This window comes from Sphaeramia orbicularis, chromosome 18 (assembly GCF_902148855.1).
Source record: "Sphaeramia orbicularis chromosome 18, fSphaOr1.1, whole genome shotgun sequence".
In the NCBI taxonomy this organism is placed as follows: domain Eukaryota; kingdom Metazoa; phylum Chordata; class Actinopteri; order Kurtiformes; family Apogonidae; genus Sphaeramia; species Sphaeramia orbicularis.
In genome coordinates, this window is record NC_043974.1 from 31257959 (window position 1) to 31280481 (window position 22523).

Consider the following 22523-nt stretch of genomic DNA (forward strand, 5'->3'; position numbering starts at 1 on the left):
TAGAAAATGAAATAAAATTAATAAAATATAAATAAAATTTAAAAAATAAAATAATTACTAATGATAGTATTATTTATTTTTAACCCTTTCATGCATAGTGGTCACTACAGTGGACAGTTACTCCAGAGCTTTACTCTTGTATATTCATAGGTTTTGTTGTTTTAGTTCCATATCAACCAACACAGTGGACACTTATGCATCATCTCATAAACTGCAATTCATACCATTATTGTAACTTTGCTGTTCTTGGTTGGTTCTTGAGTGGAAATCAATTGTTAATATTTATTTTTTGCATATTATCTCCATAAAGTGAGTAATAACTAGTATTAGAATATGTTAAAATGTGAGAAAACATCAGATTAGCTGCATTAAACATGGTTTCATGTCACTGTTTTCATATCACTTTATGATATTGGGTTTTAAATACATGTTTCTTTGCTTCGAGAATAAAATCCATGGTGTAGCTGAGTGGACATTTTTGTAACTCCATGAAAAATCGGTTGATTGAAAAAAAAAATTAAATCATGTTTTTTTGTTTGTTTTTTCATGCCTAAAGAGGAATAAAAACATTCACGAAAAAAAAAAAAAATCTTGATTAAGGTTCTCATAATTCATGCATGAGAAGGTTAAAAAAAATGTATTGCATTATTTTATTATTCTTTTTTATTTCCTCATTTTTTTCCCCCTCATTTCTACATATTCTGTCCTCTTATTACAATAGAGTGGCTACTTACTCCCACTTAGTGTCTGAAAAACTTTTTGCTGTTGTCTCACTGGCTGCCACACCTGCAGTCCATGAGTATAAATTAGTGTCTTCCTCTTTCTTTGTAACACCCTGAAGAAGGTGCATGCCGACACGCGTTGGTGTGTTTTTAACTCCAGCCCCAAAGGATTAATCTTCAGGCCATCCTGAAATAAAGGCTTTTTACAATTTTTCCAACCAAGTGAGTGCCTGGATTTTTGTCTTTTTTTCTATTGTTCACATAATACTAATGTTGTAACGTGGGAAAAGTTCAGATATCAGTGTTTGGTGGAATAACCCTGATTTTCAGTGACAGCTTTCACGTGTCTTGGCTCTCCACTGTTGCTGTTGGATGACTTTATGCAGCTCCTGACAGAGAAATTCAAAAAGCTCAGCAATGTTCCATGGCTTATGACCATTCATCTTCCTCCAGAAGTTTTTAAAATGGGTTCAGGTCTGGACAGTGGGCTGGCCATGACAGGGTCTACATCTGGTGGTCTGTCATCCACACCTTTATTAAGTTATATTTTACTGTTTCATTTTTGAGATTTTACAAAACTAATATTTAGAATATAGTGTCAGTTGTCCTGTATGTTGTCCACTTTTTCCATCGATCTTCATGTGTTGCTTGCTGTAGACTTATGATATAAGGAAGTCTCTCCATGTTGTGAATTTCTTCCACAATGTCTCTCCAGTTATTTAGGGTAGAGGTCGTCTTTACACCATTTTTGTGTGACACTACCAAGATGATTTTAACCAAATATTTATCCTTACTTGGTATGTCTTTTCCTGTTAAATAACCCAAATATAGCACAGAACTTGTCCTTGGTAGTTCGTATCCCGATATTTTTTCAAATTCTTTGCTGATATTATTCCAATATTGGGATAATTTTGTGCATGGCCAAAAAACATGCGTATGACCCACATCCTGCTTACCGCACAACCTCTGACAGGGCTGAGGTAATGATGAAGTCCAGTAGTTTTCAATAGTTACTTTTTAATTCCAATTACTTTTGCAGCACTAGCACTGTTTTTGTCACCCAGCTCGTCCTATTGCAAGAAGATAATGATGGCCACAGTAGTGGTTTGTACTCCTCCCTCTTAAATAAGACATGGATCAGGTGTTTACCCAGTAGAATAAGGTGTGCTTGTGTTGGAATTCAACAGACACAGGAATGGAATGGCTGTCATACATGCACACATTCAGAGGAAACTGCAGTGGTCTCTTAATTTTTTCCAGAGCTGTATATTAAGAACAATAAAGAGAACGTAAAAGACGTGAAGTGAAACAAAATTATCGTCTACTGAGGAGCGTAGTATCTCTAAAACAGAATTTATTCATATGCGGCACAAACTACCAGTCAAGAATTAACTAATTATATTACGTATGTATATTTTGTATCACTTGTGCAAAATGTCATTGAAGTGAACACATTTTAAGCACTAGGCCAACAACATGAAAGGTCAATTGTTACATCAGTGGTCGGTTTTATTTTTCACTTATGCATGCATTATTTTTATTTTTATTTTTTTTTTTTACAGTGAGGGTATATTTATCACAACAGGTAGTATGTTAAAACCAGAACCGTATCATGTTGCGATTTCCTCGTCAATACATAAAGACATAGTATCAGCACTTGTTTGTAAAGTTACAGTATGCCTTAAAGGGGTCATATTTTGCTTTTTTTAATGGAATTATGCATTTTAACAATTGTGCTGTGGTCTACATAAACTGTAAATGCTCTGCTTGGGTCTGAATTCTTCATTAATTAAACTCCACAGGTCCATCTTCAACCCTATTTCTGAGTAATGATACGTGAACGTTCGTTTTGAGTGCTGGCCCTTTAAATGCAAATGACATTGCTCGCGTGTTCCTTAATACAACTAGGTGATCGGCTCGAAGTTTGGACATATTTTCAGTTTTTATTACAACTGCTGCTCCTGATAAACAGTTATGTCGTACTCTGAGAAATGTTCGTCGGAAGTTTTGACGTTATACAGGGTGGGGAAGCAAAATTTACAATATTTTGAGGCAGGGATTGAAAGACAGTGTATGACCAATTAGTTTATTGAAAGTCATGAGAATTTATTTGCCACAAGAAAATTTACATAATAGAAAATGTTTTTATTCTATGTGTCCTCCTTCTTTCTCAATAACTGCCTTCACACGCTTCCTGAAACTTGCGCAAGTGTTCCTCAAATATTCGGGTGACAACTTCTCCCATTCTTCTTTAATAGTATCTTCTAGACTTTCTCGTAATAGTTTTGCTCATAGTCATTCTCTTCTTTCCATTATAAACAGTCTTTATGGACACTCCAACTATTTTTGAAATCTCCTTTGGTGTGACGAGTGCATTCAGCAAATCACACACTCTTTGACGTTTGCTTTCCTGATTACTCATATGGGCAAAAGTTTCTGAAAAGGTATGGATAATAGTGTTAGGTATGATTATGACATCAGTATATGTTTGGTTTCAAAACAATTGACGTAGTGCCTGCTGAGAAAAAAACTAAATATTCATTGTAAATTTTGCTTCCCCACCCTGTATGTGCAAATGTTATAACGTAACTAGTTATAGATGTAACAAATTTAGAAGGAATTGAAATGGGTTGTAGAAATTCGCTTGATTTTTGCCAAAATTAATATAAAGATAGCTTTGCAGCACCTGGAGGGTTCAAATTCAAACTTTTGGAACTATTAGGGTCCAAATACACAAATAAATGTACCAAAGACTAATAATAAAAGTGGGTTTAGCAAAATATCACTGCTGTAACTTCAGTTGTTTGTGGAGGCGTAGTAGGATATCAGGCCTTTTTATACTGTATGTTCGCTCAACTAATCTGGTACCAACAGAGCAGGACCAGTTAAGGTGCCTCTAGCAGGTACTTGCAAAAATACTGCATAGACTTACCAGCAGTGAAGACAAAAGAAGGGATTAGTCATTCAGAGAGCCGACCCACCGGATATGAAAACGTAATATATTTTCATGACAAGACAATTCTCCCATATATTAGCATCATTTTGATGAGCGCGTAAGTAAAGCAAACAACAGGAAAGCAGCGAGAATACATAATGAGAGCGAGCAAAATCTGTCGGCTTCACAGCGAGTGGCTGCGTGTTGATGCAGGAGGCCCTCTTAACACCAGACATAGTCAGATTGTTTACAAGTCAGTGTTCAGGGGTAAATAACCCTATTTACATGTGTCACCATGGGAGGTAGCGGTGTTACATTGCGATGAGTTCCTCCAGGGATTAGCTCAAACGTGCACATGTGGAAGACTTTCATGTCTGAATTGGCTCAAAGCAAACAGAAGCGGCTCAGTGGGTAAGCGTTCAGGCAGGGGAAGGTGACACCAACGTTTTGTTAAATGTTGCTTTTTTTTTTTCCCACTGTTTCAGGCAAACAGCACATTCAATGCCTTGGCTATGTTGAAAGAGCTCGCTGATATGTGGGATGAGGTCGGCCCACGTGTCTGGGATTTCTTTCAGAACAGCACTCAAGTCAATGCATTACGGGTAAGAATCGGCACAAATCAGACATTTTTGGTTGTTTTTAGGTTAGTTTGAGCTTTTTTTAGTGTTTTTACTTTAACTTTAGTTTCAGATTAGATTTCAAGAATGTTTATTGTCATTATATGCACATTACCACATTTTGACAGGTGGTTCTCAGCTGTACTTAAATGCTCAGATAAAAGTATAAAACACACTAAAGAATATATACATCATGAGGCCTGTTGGACTGTTCTTTATGTGGATGGAACATCTGAAATTGCACCAAAGATGCCTTGAAAAACACCTTAAAATGTCATAAATTTAGCTTCATCAAACCTGCAGCTGTCCTGATCGTGTATTTAGTCTATTTTTTGTGGATTATAGTGCGTTTAAGTGTATATTTGTGAACCTTAATATATTTCGAAGTGCATTTTTGTGTATCTTAATGATTCATTTTGTGTGTTTTAGTGTATTTTAGCATTTTTTTGTCATTTTAATGTATTTTAGCATTTTTTGGCATGCTCCCGTTCACTTTTATTAGTGTTTTTTAGTGTATTTTTGCACATGTTGGTGTATAATAACTTCAACTATCATTCATGGGTGGAGGGGTTCAGGTATGAGCTTTATGTCAGTAAAAGAAACATGTGAATGTAATGTTAGCTGAACTGAAACATGGTTAAGACTGTTTCGACACAGTAACTATGAGGCCTGTTGGACTTCTCTTTATGTGGATGGAACATCTGAAATTTGACCAAAGATGCCTTGAAAAACGCCTTAAAATGTCATAAATTCAGCTTCATCAAACCTGCAGCTGTCCTGATTGTGTATGTAGTCTATTTGTTGTGTATTATAGTGCGTTTAAGTGCATATTTGCCAACCTTAATGTATTTCTTAGTGTATTTTTTGTGTATCTTAATGTTTCTTTTTGTGTGTTTTAGTGTATTTTAGCATTTTTTGTGCATTTTAGTGTATTGTAGCATTTTTTGGTATGCTTCAGTTCACTTCTATTAGTAGTTTTTAAGTGTATTTTTGTGCATATTGGTGTATAATAACTCCAACTATTATTAATGGGTGGAGGGGTTCCGGTATGAGCTTTATGGCAGTAAAAGAAACATGTAAATATAGTGTTAGCTGAATTGAAAGACTGTTTTCAACACAGTAAATATGAGGCCTGTTGGACTATTATTTATGTGAATATAACATCTGAAATTTGACCAAAGATGCCTTGAAAAACGCCTTAAAATGTCATAAATTCAGCTTCATCAAACCTGCAGCTGTCCTGATTGTGTATTTAGTCTATTTGTTGTGTATTATAGTGCGTTTAAGTGTATATTTGTGAACCTTAATGTATTTCTTAGTGTATTTTTTGTGCATCTTAATGTTTCTTTTTGTGTATTTTAGCATTTTTTGTGCATTTTAGTGTATTGTAGCATTTTTTGGTATACTTCAGTTCACTTCTATTAGTAGTTTTTGAGTGTATTTTTGTGCATGTTGGTGTATAATAACTCCAACTATTATTAATGGGTGGAGGGGTTCAGGTATGAGCTTTATGGCAGTAAAAGAAACATGTAAATATAGTGTTAGCCGAATTGAAACATGGTTAAGACTGTTGCGACACAGTAACTATGAGGCCTGTTGGACTGTTATTTATGTGAATAGAATATCTGAAATTGGACCAAAGTCGCCTTGAAAAATGCCTTAAAATGTCTGAAATTGAGCTTCATCAAACCTGCAGCTATCCTGTATGTGTATTTAGTCTATTTTTTTTGTATTGTAGTGCTTTTAAGTGTATATTTGTGAACCTTAATGAATTTCTTAGTGTATTTTTGTGTATCTTAATGTTTCTTTTTGTGTGTTTAAGTGTATTTTAGCAGATTTTGGTATACTCCCATTTACTTTTATTAGTGTTTTTTAGTGTATTTTTGCGCATGTTGGTGTACAATAACTCCAACTATCATTCATGGGTGGAGCGGTTCAGGTATGAGCTTTACGTCAGTAGCAGAAATATGGAAATGTAAATTGAAACATGGTTAAGACTGGTTCAACACAGTAACTATGAGGCCTGTTGGACTGTTTTTTTATGAATAGAACATCTGAAATTTGACCAAAGACGCCTTGAAATGTGTCTGAAAAAGTCATAAATTCGGCTTCTACAAACCTGCAGCTATCCTGACTGTGTATTTAGTCTATTGTTTGTGGATTGTAGTGCGTTTTAGTGTATGTTTATATATTTTAATGTATTTTTTTGTGTATTTTTGTGTATCTTAATGTTTTTTTTTATGTGTGTTTGTGTATTTCAGCATTTTTTTGTACATTTTAGTGCATTTTGGTATACAGTTCATTTTTATTAGTAGGTTTTTAATGTATTTTTGTGCATGATGGTGTATAATAACTCTTAACGTTAGTAGCAGAAACATGTAAATGTAATGTTAGCTGAACTGAAACATGGTTAAGACTGTTTCAACACAATAAGTATGAGGCCTATTGTACTGTTATTTATGTGAACAGAACATGTGAAATTTGACCAAAGATGCCTTGAAATATGTGTTAAAAAGTCATACATTTGGCTTCTACAAAACTGCACATACACTGGATAACAAAACATGCTTTTGAGACTGAATAAACCTCCCATTGTGGAGTCCTTAAAAACCACTAACATAATAATCTGTCATTGGTAACACTAACCAGGGCAAGGTTACACCAGCCCACAAATACCATGTTTGAAGATCACTCTGTTACGTTATCTCATGTTTTGCTGGAGGACAAAAAGATGACAAATAAGTTGACCTAATCCTGACTTTTGTCCTACATTCACGCAGCAAACCACTGAAGCTTAAAACTTCCTAATTACCCTTAAAAGTAATAATATTATGTATCTACTTCCCATAAAATACAGTTGTTGTTTTTTTTAAAAATAATAATAAAGGGCACTTTTTTTTTTTTAATATGCTCTTAATTTTCCTGCATTTTACACGCTGTGATCATGGTGACACAACCTCTTGTGTGATTTGCAACAGCAAAACATGACAAGTTTAAATGCGGAGGGACATCAAAACCTTATGAATAACACATTAGCTCCTTTCAGATTTGGGGTATTTACGAGCCAAAAAAAAAAAAAAAAGAAAAAATCAGCGCAAAATGCTCACTGTGACATTCTTCAATGCGTAAACTGCAGGTGAGAATGCACTGTGTACGTCCTGCATATTAATTTGTCGCACTTGGCGTTAGATATTGAAACCGAGGGAGGGAGGTAATTATGGATAAGTGCAGGATAATTTTCATCCTGGCAGAAAGGATTATCTATAGAAGTAGAGGACGTGGACACTTCGCCACCACTCCTCTCTCTCTCTCTCGCTGCCCTTCTCTCTCTCTTCGCCTCTTGCTGTATTTCCTTGACACTGACATTACTCCAGTGTCACTCCAAATGAGCTTATAGGCAGCTGGAGGGAAGCAGACATTGGGAGCTCCATATAGCCAGGGTATTCATTACCCTAGCCCTAACCTTTACACAAATGGGCCGCCAGTCCTCCTTTGTCTTCATTTTCTCCCAGCCTGCTTCTCCCTCTCTTCCTCTCTCTCTCTTTCTCTCGTCCTCCCCCATATCTCGCTATGAAGCTGCGGGCTTCAAAAAGGGTTGTCATCTTCAGAGGTCCTTCAAGGTCACAGACATGTTTTACGTTGATAGACCAATTACCGTCGGCACCACAAATACATCTGACATAGAAGATTTAACATGTAGTCGCTGGTAGAAGGACATATTGTACTGTAGCATTTTACTGGTTAAAATCTACAAGTAACGTTAGATCAAGCAGATGTATTTACACTGGACTGAAGGGACAAGCACATGTGCACTTCACATCCACAGTGGCCTCTGACTCACGCTCATCATATATCCACTACATACTCGAACATCGATTAGAGTCAGAGCTCACTGTTTTCCACTTTCCCTGGAAGATCCTCACATGACAGACACAACAAGGTCAAAGTGTTTATCTTTACTAAACATTAACCTTTTAACCCCTGAGACGTTATTCTAGGTAAACGTGCTGCTGTGAATTTGCGTCTGTTTCGGTGTCGTAAAAGCTGCTGTAAGTATGTGTTTGTGTTCTTTTCCTTCAGTGGTATTGCTTTAGTAGTTTCCATTGACTCTTAAATTGTGTGAATATAACGTACTTGTAAAAATCTGCCTAATGGAAAAAACGACAATTTCGCCAAAACTCTCATTTTTTAATTAAAAGTTTTTTGCGCTGGCAAGAAGTGGTTTTTCGGGCATAGTGCAATTGGTATATCACACAAAACTGCAATGGAAAGACCTTTTTGCACAACTAAAGTCAAGTGGAAAAAACAAACAAAAAAAAAATGTTGACAGACGTTACAGCAAGCAAAGAAGAGTTTTAAAAGAAACACGATGCGATATGTTTGGACACACCAGGAAACTGAATCATTGTTTAAATTTAGTACAGGATAGAGGGGTAACATATGATAATAATGAATATACCATACTTTCCGGACTATAAGCCGCTACTTTTTTCTCGTTTTGAACCCTGCGGCTTATACAACGATGCAGCTCGAATATAGATTTTTACGGGCTAACAGCCTCCAGGGGGCGCTCTAGCAGGAAGCGCAAAAGTGAGACAGACAGGTGGAAGAGGTGATGCAAAGAGGAGAAGTTTTAATCTTAACTTTTAAGAATCATTTTGCGTGTCATGCACAAACCCTCATCATGGAAAACACACGAAGAAATCCATATGATGCAGCTTTTAAGTTAAAACCAATCGATGTGTCTGTCTAAGAAGGAAATGGAGCTGCAGCACATAAGTGCCATTGAGAGCGACAACGGAAGAGAGACTGAGAAAGTGTGTGATGGAGTCTTTCTGAGGCTGTTCAACTCTGACACTGAAGAAGACGACTTCAGTGGTTTCAGTGCACAGAAGGAAGATGAAGATTGCGATCAATGACTTTTCTGGGTTTTTTAACCAGGTGTGTTACTGCCGTTTTACTGCCGTGTTACAGGCACTGTTTGGGAAAAAAAAGCAGTTAAGGTATGGAAATACATATTTAAATAATCTTTCTGTTTACCATCTTTCTTTGTAAATATTTCATGTTACATCGTGGACACCTGCGGCTTATAGTCAGGTGCGGCTTATAACCCGGAATTACGGTGTCTGTAAATCAACATGATTGTAGCTCTCGTCATGACAGACACGGATCGGTTCCTTTAAAACTGGCATTTATTTTGCACTCCTCTCCTCTTTCATGCCTTAAGACATGATTGACATACAGGGTGGGGAAACAAAATTTACAATATTTTGAGGCAGGGGTTGAAAGACAGTGTATGACCAATTAGTTTATTGAAAGTCATGAGAATTTATTTGCCACAAGAAAATTTCCATATTAGAAAATGTTTTTATTCTATGTGTCCTCCTTCTTTCTCAATAACTGCCTTCGCACGCTTCCTGAAACTTGCGCAAGTGTTCCTCAAATATTCGGGTGACAACTTCTCCCATTCTTCTTTAATAGTATCTTCCAGACTTTCTGGTAATAGTTTTGCTCATAGTCATTCTCTTCTTTACATTCTAAACAGTCTTTATGGACACTCCAACTATTTTTGAAATCTCCTTTGGTGTGACGAGTGCATTCAGCAAATCCCACACTCTTTGACGTTTGCTTTCCTGATTACTCATATGAGCAAAAGTTTCTGAAAAGGTATGGATAATAGTGTTAGGTATGATTATGACATCAATATATGTGTCACAGTAGAGATTGAAATCCAGTAGGATTCCTAATCCTACTAGTAGGATTCGTAATCCTACTAGGACAGATAGGAATTTTAGTTTGTCCTAGGACAAACTGAAATCCTACTAGGACAGATTGAAATTTTAGTTTGTCCTAGGACAAACTGAAATCCTACAAGACATTAGGATCAGAAGATTGGAATTCCAATCTGTCCTAGGAGAATTTGCAATCCTACTAGGACAGATTGTAATTCTATTTGGAAGTGGGATCTGAAGATTGGAATTTCAGTCTGTCCTACGGCAAAAAATATAAGAATTCTGTCAGGACAATCTCGAATTCTATTAGGAGAATGTCAGATTATATCAAAATGTATGGAAAATAGACTGAATCATTTCACAGCCAAAATTCCAGTCAATTTCAGCATAGGTAAGCATACAATTTCGCCATCACTATTCCAGCTGAATTATTTTCATATCTTAGATACAGTATATGTCCCTTAGGTTAATACACATTGTAACCAGGGTGCCAGCCGTTTGGTCCAGCTTTATTCAATGGCCGTATGTAAATGTCATTGGTATGTAAATGTACACATTTGCATAGGGCCATTATGAGTTAAATTCTCCTAGGACAGATTGGAATTCCAATCTTCAGATCCTAATGTCTTGTAGGATTTCAGTTTGTCCTAGGACAAACTAAAATTTCAATCTGTCCTAGTAGGATTTGTAATCCTATCCTATCCTATTTTAGTTTGTCCTAGGACAAACTATAATTCCTATCTGTCCTAGTAGGATTAGGAATCCTACTGGATTTCAATCTCTACTGTGACATATGTTTGGTTTCAAAACAATTGACGTAGTGCCTGCTGAGAAAAAACAACAAAATGTTCATTGTAAATTTTGCTTCCCCACCCTGTACATACAGCAACAGAAACACATATGCTTACATTAATAACTATACATGACATAGTTGGAAGCATAAACGTGGAAATATAAACAAAGTGAGTTGCAAATAAAAGAAAAAAATACCTCGTTGGCAGCTTGTCATGAGCGAGAGTTCTCCCATACCCCTTAGCCATGCTTTTCAAAGTAGCTGTACCATTCAATTCTGCCATAGCAGCGCAACGTAATAAACATTGGTTCCGGGCCGGGCACAGCACCAATATATTCACTATATAAACAGGATTATTGTGTTTCAATATAAACACATGCAATTACTTTTTAACATTTTTCTAAATTATTGGACAACATGAAATTATTAATTAGGATTAAAGGAATACAACATTTACAATGATATGTACATTCATTGGCATGTTTATGGAATGACTTCTTGTGTCATCTCGCGATAATAAATAAACAAATCATCGCATTTGTGATTTAATGGAAAAAACGACATTACGCACTTCTGTTTTTTTCGACATTTAGTAAATATCAGTAAAGTTTTGTGCATGTGTCCAATGGAAAAGCGACTACTGTGTGTTTTAGGGTCAAAACAGGGTGGAATAACAGAAAAAGACAGAGAGGAATTGAAGTGTTACAGGTTTTTACAAAATAAGCCACTCAGAATGTACATCAATAAGAGATTTAGGATGTTGAACATGTACTGTGAACTGGAACACACTGAACAACAAGTATTTAAATTTTGTCCCAGTAGTTTTTGTTTTCTAAATCAGTTCAGTTGCTTTTTTATCAACTAAAAAAAGCAGATACATGGTCAAAACTCAGTGAAAACACAGCACAAAAAATAATAATAATAATGGAAAATCACAACACTACGCACGACAGTAAAAACAAAACAAACAGAAAAAAGACAAACGTCAAAAAAAAAAAAAAGCCCAAACTGTCTATTTTTATAGTAAGTCGGTCTCACTCACTGCTCTGTTTTGCCCCCTATCCCCTATGCTCAGACGTCTATGGAGAGAACAAGGTCTATTCTATCAGCACCTTTTGAAATTTTAACTATTGAGCAAACGGTTGAATTTTTATGAAAATTTTAAATAAATCATACATTCTGAACGTTCACCACTGACACGTCAGGGGTTAAAGGGTTAACTAGTTCTCAGTACAGTTAAGTCTGATGTCACGGTACCATAAAACTCAACAGTCAACTACAGCAGAGCCTATGTGCTTGTTGAATTTAACTTCTCTATTTAATGAGGCTCCAGGTAAGATTTAGAAGGGGCCGAATTGTTCTGCTTAACTCAAATACAGTGATTAGTGTAGTTCTCCATAGTGTGAAACAGGCACAGCAGAATTACTGCTCAATAAAATGGACAGAACAGATAAGGGGTTGAAAAAAAAACAAAACACAAAGCATGATGGTGCAAAACACGTCATTTAAGCCATATTCCCAATCATAAACATCTGGTTTGGCAGATGAAATGAGAGTTAGCATTAGTTACCTAGCATGCTAATCTTTGGTAGCACCAAATTCAGTTTTTTTGTTTTTTTGTTTGTTTGTTTATTTAGTAATTGTAAGTTCACTTATTAACTTCATCCACTTCGTCTGATCTTAAACTTCACATGGAAAGCAGTAGAACAACAGCCCATTATGTTTTATGGACTTGCACCCCATTCACATTTTTCATTTTCATTAATTTGTTTATTTATTTCGAGCATTTACAGAATACATGCAAATTCAAAATTCCCAAAAAAATCATTAATCTATACTCGAAAAGGAGCGGGAAGAAGAAAAAGTTATTTAATCCCACCCCCATTCTCATCATCAAACAACTTAACATAATAACATTTTAAATACTCACTCCTGTCCTTTGACTTCAACCCAGAACAATGAACAAAATAGGCCTATACCAAATTAGAATGAACTCATGTGACAGCATTTACATTGTATAATCAAAATGTGTGTAAAAAATAGAAACAAAGTACATTCCTGGTGGTGTTACCACAGGTAACAGTTAACCCTCAACTTACATGATAATAATTTACATACCAACAATGGTAAAAACAAAAAAACTACAATGCCACAAGTGGTAAAGAACAGCAATAATTACAGGGGTTGGACAAAATAATGGAAACACCTTCACCTCAACATGATAATGCCCCAATCCATACAGCTAGAATTGTTTAAAGAATGGCATGAGGAACATTCTAATGAAGTTGAACATCTCGTATGGCCGGCACAGTCCCCAGACCTCAACATTATTGAGCATTTATGGTCAGTTTTAGAGATTCAAGTAAGACGTTGATTTCCACCGCCATCGTCTCTAAAAGAGTTGGAGGGTATTCTAACTGAAGAATGGCTTAAAATTCCTTTGGAAACAATTCACAAGTTGTATGAATCAATACCTCGGAGAACTGAGGCTGTAATTGCCGCAAAAGGCGGACCTACACCATATTAAATTATATTTTGTTGATTTTTTAAGGTGTTTCCATTATTTTGTCCAACCCCTGTACATACCAACAACGGTAAGAAAAAACAAAAAGCTACAATAGCACTAATGGTAAAGGGCAGCACATACCAGCAATGGTAAGAACAATACCAGAAGGTAATGGACAACACATACCAACTATATGAGGAACAACAAGCACACGTTAACTTTTAAGATAGAATACTGAGGTAACATCAGTATTAAGACCCTCCATCTGTATACTGGGACCAGTAGAACAGCTTAGCATGGCTTGTGTTGGATGTCCAGACTGTTCCAAAGTTTCACTCCACATGTTTACGAGTGGTTCGAAATTTGGGTAATGCAAAATCTTCAAAGCCTCTCAAATTATGAGTACTCTCCCAGATTGTGAAGTTTTTTTATGTATTACTTGGTAGTAATTTGTTGAATGCTTTAAATAAGATTATTGCTGTATAATATTTTACAGGATCATGGATTTTTGATAGTCATTAAAAATGGATTTTTAATAATAATTTTGAATAATCATTAATATGATTATTACACAAAACGGATATTTTTGTTTTGGCTTTTTGTCCACATGTAAACGGCATTTTAGGTCACAGAAATGTGACGATTTTTCAGAGAAAATGTAGAGATTGGAAACTGATGGCATCACACCTCCTTTTACTCATGTTTATCATTGCTTTGTGTAATAATGAAGCTGCACCTGAAACATCAAATCCAGACACACAGAACTGCAGCAGGTTGAATACTGTAATGAGCATAAATGGACCCGGAAACAGGAAGTGACATCACTACTTAACAAATGGACGTGAAGTTCAACATTCTAAATTAGTTTAATATTCATGGTCATTCTTACCAGGTTATTGTAGGTCTACAGCTGTTAGTCTACTGCTGGTATTGACATCATGTTTAATTACCATCTGTGTTCAGCCCCACAACATGAAGTCTTTATCATTTCACATCAGAATAGAATGACTCTGACCTGCTGCTTCTCTGAACATGACTGAGTCCAGCATTGTCTGGAGGTCTGAAATTATGCCCTTTTTATGAAAAACCAGCGCAGTGGTATATTCCCTTTTCATCGCTTTAATTGAAAAAAGTTTCTAAAAGCCATGCACAGGTTGATGTTTGAGGTGAGTCACGGGTTATCTCAGGTCGTGTTGTGTCAGTTCAGGTATAGAGGATTAAACTTGAAAGAGAAAGTAAATCTGGATTAAAAAAAAAAATAAAACACTGAATAATGTGATTTCTAGTGATTTCTTTACCAGTGAATTTGGTCTTAGTGACGCACGCACACGTTGACCTCTGTACATTCTTCAGTTCGCTGCTCTTACATTTTGTTTTATTATTAATATTTAACTCTTTGTTTTGTAATATTCCGTTTGATTTTTAGTTTTATTTTCATACTACAGCCCAAACATTGCCTGCTTTACTACTTTTCAGAGTGTTATTTTTCAAAACATTACATGATCATCTTACTCATGTTTTTTTTTTTTTTTTTTTTTTCTGGTGGGCAGTAAGTAAATAAATAAATATGTACTTATCAAAAGCCATAAGGACAGATCTGCTAAAGGTTTCCACATATAAAAACGAAACCGGTGCAAACTCGTTGCACAAGCTAAAACGTGTACAAACTGATTTACTAACAGCGTGCACTAAGGGTTACATCTTTCGAAGGTGCAAAATAGCCCATCGACATCCAGGTTGCTGCAATGAATATGCAATATGGGGCGTTTACGCACAATTATACGTGTGCTGGGAGAAGAAAATGTAGACATATCAATTTAGCACAGGCAAAGTGATTGATCAAACCCAAAAGCAATTTTGCTGATAGAAACTGTGTCTGTATTTAACACGTCAAAGGGAGGTGCAAACAGTCTGTATGCATAATTGCACACACGTGGCTGCAGTTATTGTCGCAAGAAGGAGACATCGAAACGTAGTTTTCATCCTCGTGTGAACATTTTTGTAATGACGGAGGAAAAAAAAAATTTAGACGTATTGCCCCCCCCCCCCCCCCGTTTATGGGACTCTTGTAGGCTACTTTTCCTCTTGATCTGATGATTGTGATTGAAAATACGCACCGTCATTAGGCTACAGTTTGACTACATTATGTGTCTGACAGTCATTAAATCCAACAGCCCCCCCCCCCCACCTCTAAAATGAATCCGGCACTGCTACCCAGCAATGCCATTTTAGAACTTCTAGATCACAGGTGTCAAACATGCGGCCTAGGGGCCAAATCTGGCCCGCCAAAAGGTCCAATCCAGCCCTTGGGATGAATTTCTGAAATGCAAAAATAGATATTAAGAAATTAACAATTATTTTCGTTCAGGTTCCACATTCAGACCAATTCAATCTGAAGTGGGTCAGACCAGTAAAATACTATCATAATTACATATAAATAATGACAACTCCAAATTTTGTGTAAATGTAAATATTTTCATGTATTTACACTAAAACAAAGTATCATTTTGCAAAAAAAAGTGAATAATCTGAACAAATATGAACAACCTGAAATGTCTTAAGAGAAGTAAATACAATTTTAACAATATTCTGCCTGTTATTAAATGTTTTGTGTGCTTGTAGATCCACTGTGATCTGTAAGTCAGTCCCTCCAGGATTTCACAGGATTTTTTTTTTGATTGTTGTGGCCTAAAATGTCTGATTTTGTGGCAGCTTTTCCAAAAAATTGCGGTGAAAGTTGCGATAATTTGAGGCTTCTTTTATTAAAGTCCCAGGAACATGGGCATTTGCAAATTACCTAGAACAGTCGTTTTTGAGTTTTTAGCCTTAAAAAGCACCAGGAAGCAATGATTTTAAACAAAACAGGCTTTATTTCATTCATTCATTTATTTGTTTTGAGCAGAAGAAAAATAAACATTTTTTGTGTACAAGGAACTAATATCAGAGCAAATACATTAATAAAGATGATCAAGACAAAATAACAATTGCCATGTACACTAGTAATAACAAAATAAAGTCAATATGTACTGCTCAAAAAGGAGTGGGAAGAAGAAACTGATTAAATCCACCCCATCTCACATTTATACAACACAACACAGGACTTTTGCTTCCTTAATGATATAGTAGAATATGTAGGGTTAGGGTTAGATGGGTTACATGCACACACACAGACGCGCGCACACACACACACACACAGACAGGCACACAGGTCAGCCAAACTTGGGTTGCTTTCTATCTAACACATAAGAGTAAACATTAATATTAACACCAAGTTTAATGACTATTTTCATTTGTGAGCTCGTTTTTTAACTCCACACACAGACTTGCACTCGCACTCCCTCACACACACACACGCACAATACACAGAAAGGAGAGCATGCCTCCACAGGTTCTTTCTTCTTCTCTTCTATTGCCTTATAGAGTAGATCTGCACTAACCTTGACCCTTTCAGCTCCTGCAGTTGTTCTGGATCCAACAGCCTCTGTCATTGGGACTTGTTTCGTCTTTCCTCTTCCAGTTTCAGTCGTTCTCTTTGGATGTTTTGTGGTTGAAAAATGTCTGTGGAGCAGCTACTTTCATTCGTGTTCCACCACAATACTGCAGGCAGTGCAGAACAGTATACTTCCGCTTTTGTACAACACATCTGGAAACTGACTTGCACGAACTTTGGCAGTGATATTTGTCAGTAAATATGAGCGTTTTGAATCACACGTCTTCATCTTCTCAACCGTCAACAAGGAAGTGAACGTGATGACGTACATGTAACGTAGACAGGGGTGGGCGACGGGGCTAAGGTGATTAGTCAAATTTGCGGAAAATTTGCGGTGATTGGACGAAATTGCAGCGCCGCGCAGAATTTGCGGTGATTAGTTGAATTTGCGTTAATAGTTGCGATCGCAATATTGCGAATTCATGGAGGGACTGGTAAGTTATAATGTACATGTGTAAATGATAAACTGAGGCAGAATATTGTTAAAGTTACTTATTTTTTCAGTTTGTTCATGTTTTTTTTTTTGACAATATATTTATTAACACCTTTTTTTTATATACACACATACACTTGTAAATATAAACACATGTAGACTTGTGCCTCACAAACAAAGGTACCTGCAACATTACAAGCATTACAAGTAAACACACATACACACAAAAAAACAAAAAATTACAAATAAACAATACACATGCACATCACAAACTTCTCAGTCATAAACATTTGTACATAATGTAATGCCCTGTTACAATTACGGGTATTTGAACTCATTAACGCTGTTGTAAGGTTTACGCAACTGAATATTTATTCCTCCTCATTGTCATTTGCTAAATCACCATTTTTAACAAATCAGTTTGTTCATGTTATTCACATTGTTTGAAAGGATGGTTTGTAGATGTAAACTTTTTCATAATGTAAATGAACTTTTTTCACTCTAAAACATTCATTCATTCATTATCTGAACCCGCTTTATCCTCACTAGGGTCACGGGGGTCGCTTGGAGCCTATCCCAGCTACTTAGGGGCGAAGACGGGGTACACCCTGGACATTTCGCCAGGTCATCACAGGGCTGATATATAGAGACAAACAATCACTCTCACATTCACACCTATGGGCAATTTAGATTAACCCATTAACCTATCAGTGCATGTCTTTGGATGGTGGGAGGAAGCCGGAGTACCTGGAGAGAACCCACGCAGACATGGGGAGAACATGCAAACTCCACACAGAAAGGTCCCACCCCCTGTCAACTGGCATTGGAATCAAACCCAGGACCTTCTTGCTGTGAGGCACGAGTGCTAACCACTGCGCCACCGTGTCGCCCTAAAACAGAAGTTTGGAGTTGACATTATTTATATACAGGGTGGGGAAGCAAAATTTACAATGAGCATTTAGTTATTTTTTCTCAGCAGGCACTACGTCGATTGTTTTTAAACCAAACATATATTGATGTCATAATCATACCTAACACTATTATCCATACCTTTTCAGAAACTTTTGCCCATATGAGTAATCAGGAAAGCAAACGTCAAAGAGTGTGTGATTTGCTGAATGCACTCGTCACACCAAAGGAGATTTCAAAAATAGTTGGAGTGTCCATAAAGACTGTTTATAATAATAACTAATAATAACTTTATTTGCATAGCAACTTTTAAAACAAAGTTTACTAAGTGCTTTGACAAACAAATAAAGGGCACAACAGCAGGATACAAGATGTAAATAAAAACACTAAAAACACTAAAATAGAAGCAACATAATAGGAGAGATGTGTACAACAACGCAGAAACAAGACACTTCAAATAGATTACATGAATCGGAATAAGGAGGGCAGGGGTAATGTAACATGATGCTGTTAAATCAATGCAAAAGTAGAGGCGTGAGATAAAACAACATGTATGAGAATATAAACCAACAATCAAACAGGATAAGATTCAAATTAAAAAATTAAAAAAATTAGAAATTAAAAGGGACAAACATCACATAAAAGCAAGTCTAAAAAAGTGTGTTTTAAGAAGTGACTTAAAAGATGCCACTGATTCCGCAAGCCTTATTTCCTCGGGATTATAATGTAAAGAAGAGAATGACTATGAGCAAAACTATTACGAGAAAGTCTGGAAGATACTATTAAAGAAGAATGGGAGAAGTTGTCACCCGAATATTTGAGGAACACTTGCGCAAGTTTCAGGAAGCGTGTGAAGGCAGTTATTGAGAAAGAAGGAGGACACATAGAATAAAAACATTTTCTATTATGTCAATTTTCTTGTGGCGAATAAATTCTCATGACTTTCAATAAACTAATTGGTCATACAGTCTTTCAATCCCTGCCTCAAAATATTGTAAATTTTGCTTCCCCACCCTGTATTATGTTATTATTTTACTAGTTCGGCCCATTTCACATCAGATTTAGCTGAATGTGGCCCTTGAACTAAAATGAGTTTGACAGCCCTGTTCTAGATGAACGAGGGGATGATTTGGGGCCAGTCACAAGGAGGAGTCATACAGTACCTTCTATGACAAAGCTCCTCGCTACCTTACATTTCTGTGCATCTGGATCATTCCAGCGCACTGTTTCCGTCAGTGCTGGTGTATCCCAGAGCAGTTTCTCCAGCATATTGTCTCCATGACGACAACCAGTAGCGCACGTAAAGTCCTCATTTAAATAGGGCGGTCTCCCAGACTTTTACACCTGTTGTCATTTACACGATCACTCTTAGTAAATCACCCACAAACTGCGGTTCAACCCCACCTGCAAAATTCCAGATTGTGCACACAAATTAGTACATGCAAATTGTGTGTTCTGCTGTCACGGTTCACATACTATCAGATTCCACGCAATCTCTCCCACATAATTACGTAAAGAAATCAGAGCTGCGTAAGAGCTGTAGAACAGTTTCACATCACAGTGTCTGTTTTTTCCTCGACTTAAAGGATAATGCACATGTATTGTCAAATGACGGGAGGTGTGAATAGCTTTGACTGTTCTGAAAAATGATCTCCGAGATACAAGAGGAGCCGGTTACGTTGGTGAAATTATTCTGAAAATAGCCTCAGGTTCATACGGTTCATTTGACACTTTGTTAAGGCAATTATCATCTCATGTGTTGAAAATGTCTGAATCTCAACACACGATTTCTTGCCTTTTTCACACTTGTATTATATAAAGTGCATTGGATTATTTGCCACAGTCCACTTATGCATTACAATAGGCGCTGCAACAGATGATCTAATTCTGTGTATGTGGCAGGTAAATGATCGCTCGTGTTAATTTTAGTCCGTGCAGTAAAACTATCATTACACTAACTCTGTCATATCATTACTTGGGTGTTAATTTCATAGCTGTGTAAAAACTGTGCACATACCGGGTGGGAGTAATGGGAGTAGTTGAGGTTACTAAATAGAGGGCAACACGTTTAAACCAACAAGTGGGAGTAAGATTATCTCATTATACAAGAGCTATTGTCTGAGGATGTTACAACCGTTTATTCCTTACACTGAAAATGCACGACATATACATAATCATTTATCTTTAATACAAAACCAAGGCTATATTTGCTCCCCTCCCACACCAGTACACCACCGTTAATTATTTAGCACAGATTTAAAGCAACTGCAGCTCCATCCATGGCCTTAGACGACTGGAAGAGGTGTCTCCTGTATGTGTCTTATCATGTCAGATAAAGCAGTAAGAGGTGTTTACTAGGTCTGTAACGGTACACGTACCGAACCGTTTCAGTATGTACCTGTTCGGTTGGGTACACAGCTGTACCGAAACGGCACAGTATGAGAAAAAGAAAAAGGAACGAAAGGCGTCGTTCAATGCGGAACTTTAAATCCGCGCAAGTTTCACATGGACATATTGAAGGACGCACACATTGACCCAAAATATGAAATAGCAGCTGATATAAGGTTGAAAAAACCAACAAATATGATGTGAACCTGGAAGGAAGAGACTGAAGACCCTCCACCATCAGTCCAGTCCAGTTTGGATCAGTTCAGGTTCAGGTGAAAGACAACAACAAGGAAAGAGACGTTAATAAGACGGACGTTGTTTGGCCCCTAGGAACTACGGTGGATCTAAAACACTTACACTAGCTCTGTCTGTCTGTCTGTCTGTCGCGCACGCTGTATAATAGAGGAATAAATAAAACGTTGAAAGTATGTAAAGTTTCACTTGCGTTTCACGACAGCGTTCGTTACGTTAGTTATGGACCGCACCTCCAGGTATATAACTACTCGCCCCCCCCCCCCCCCCCCCCCGGCTCCGACAAAAAAAAAAAAAATCCTCCATGCACACAGGCACACACAAATACACACAGTGTCCTAAACAGTTTGTTCTCTGTCCTAAAATAAATAATTTAGTTCATTGTGTTGTCAAAGTTTCTCTTCAGTTTGTTTAAACAGAATACCAGTTTAGCCTCTTGTTAATGTTACACTTCATGTGGAATTTTTTGGTTATTTTTCTGCAGAATGTGAACTGACAGAACTGTGATTACATTTTTCTTGTTTGTTCGAAACTACCTTTCAGGGAAAAATGCAATACTAATGTTTCAAATACATTTAGTAATATTAAGAATTTGTTTTATTTTCTATTTGATTTGTAGCAGCAAAATTATATTATTCCTTTTTTTCTATATTCTATTGTCTCCAAAAATTGGGGGAAAAATGTTTAAAAAATTCATAAATGCATTAATAGACATTTTGAGGGGTTTTCGTTCTTCCTGTACCAAACCGGAAAAAAAACGAACCGTGGCTTTGAAAACCGAAAATGTACCGAACAGAAAATTTTGTGTACTGTTACAGGCCTAGTGTTTACCAAGGTTATAATAGTTTTGGATTTTTCATTATAGTTTAGTTTTATTTAGTTGTGACTTTTTTTTTCTCTAATTGAGTTACTTTTAATTAGTTTTTAGAGCAGGTTTGCTAGTATTTATTAGTTTTTATTATTTTCCAAATGCTTTAGTTCTAGTTTAGTTTTTTCATATCTTTTATCTTCTTCGCCGTCATATTCAAATAAATCCCAGACAGGACTCTGCTGCTTTCTCCCAACTTTAGTCTTCATGTTTCCAGGTAGACTGGGGACCAGAAGACGACTGTAAACCACAAGTGATGGACCATATGGTGCCTCCAGCTAAAATTGTTAGAGCAAAATAAATCGCTTTCGTATAGATCTGACATTGACAAAGACGAAAAGGAAGGGAATTTTATCCATAATTTTTATACGTTTTAGTTAGCTTTGTAAGCACGCAATACAGTTTCAGTTAGTTATCATTTATTCTTTTAATTATAGTTTATTTCAGTTAACGAAAATGTTCCTACAATTTTTCTAGTTTTCGTCATTGCATTAGTTCTTGTTAACGATAATAACCGTGGTGTTTACATGCATCTGTGTAACTGTTGATCCAAAAAGAGCAGAGTTGGAATCAGATGCATTTCCTTTCACATTCTCCACCTGCGTGTATATATCAGGGATGTTAAACATAAAGTCCACATGCCAAAACCAGCCGAAGGGTCCAATGTGGTCCGTGGGATGGATATATGAAATGCAAAAATGAGACTGAAGATATTAACAGTTAAAAGTTTTAAATTATTTTAGTTCAGGTTCCACATACAGACAAATATGATCTCAAGTGGGCCAGACCATTAAAATATTATCATAATAACCTATAAATAATAACAACGTCAAAGTTTTCACTTTTTTGAGTAAAAAAAAAAAAAAAAAAGGAAATGT

General features: G+C 36.4%; 1 protein-coding gene and 1 long non-coding RNA gene across 2 annotated transcripts in view; one reads left to right on the forward strand and one right to left on the reverse strand.

Annotated features, from left to right (window-relative positions):
- LOC115438332 (phospholipid-transporting ATPase ABCA1) overlaps window positions 1–22523 on the forward strand; it is a 419337-nt gene that overhangs the window by 46318 nt on the left and 350496 nt on the right. The window contains exon 11 of the mRNA XM_030161907.1: window positions 4143–4259. Within this exon, the coding sequence (XP_030017767.1) occupies window positions 4143–4259 (117 nt within the window). The remainder of the gene's footprint in view (window positions 1–4142; window positions 4260–22523) is intronic.
- On the reverse strand, window positions 8254–11464 carry LOC115438265 (uncharacterized). The gene is made up of 3 exons (XR_003938056.1): window positions 11438–11464; window positions 9768–9770; window positions 8254–8362 (listed from the first exon to the last, which is right to left on the reverse strand). It is a non-coding gene; the product is annotated as an uncharacterized LOC115438265 (long non-coding RNA).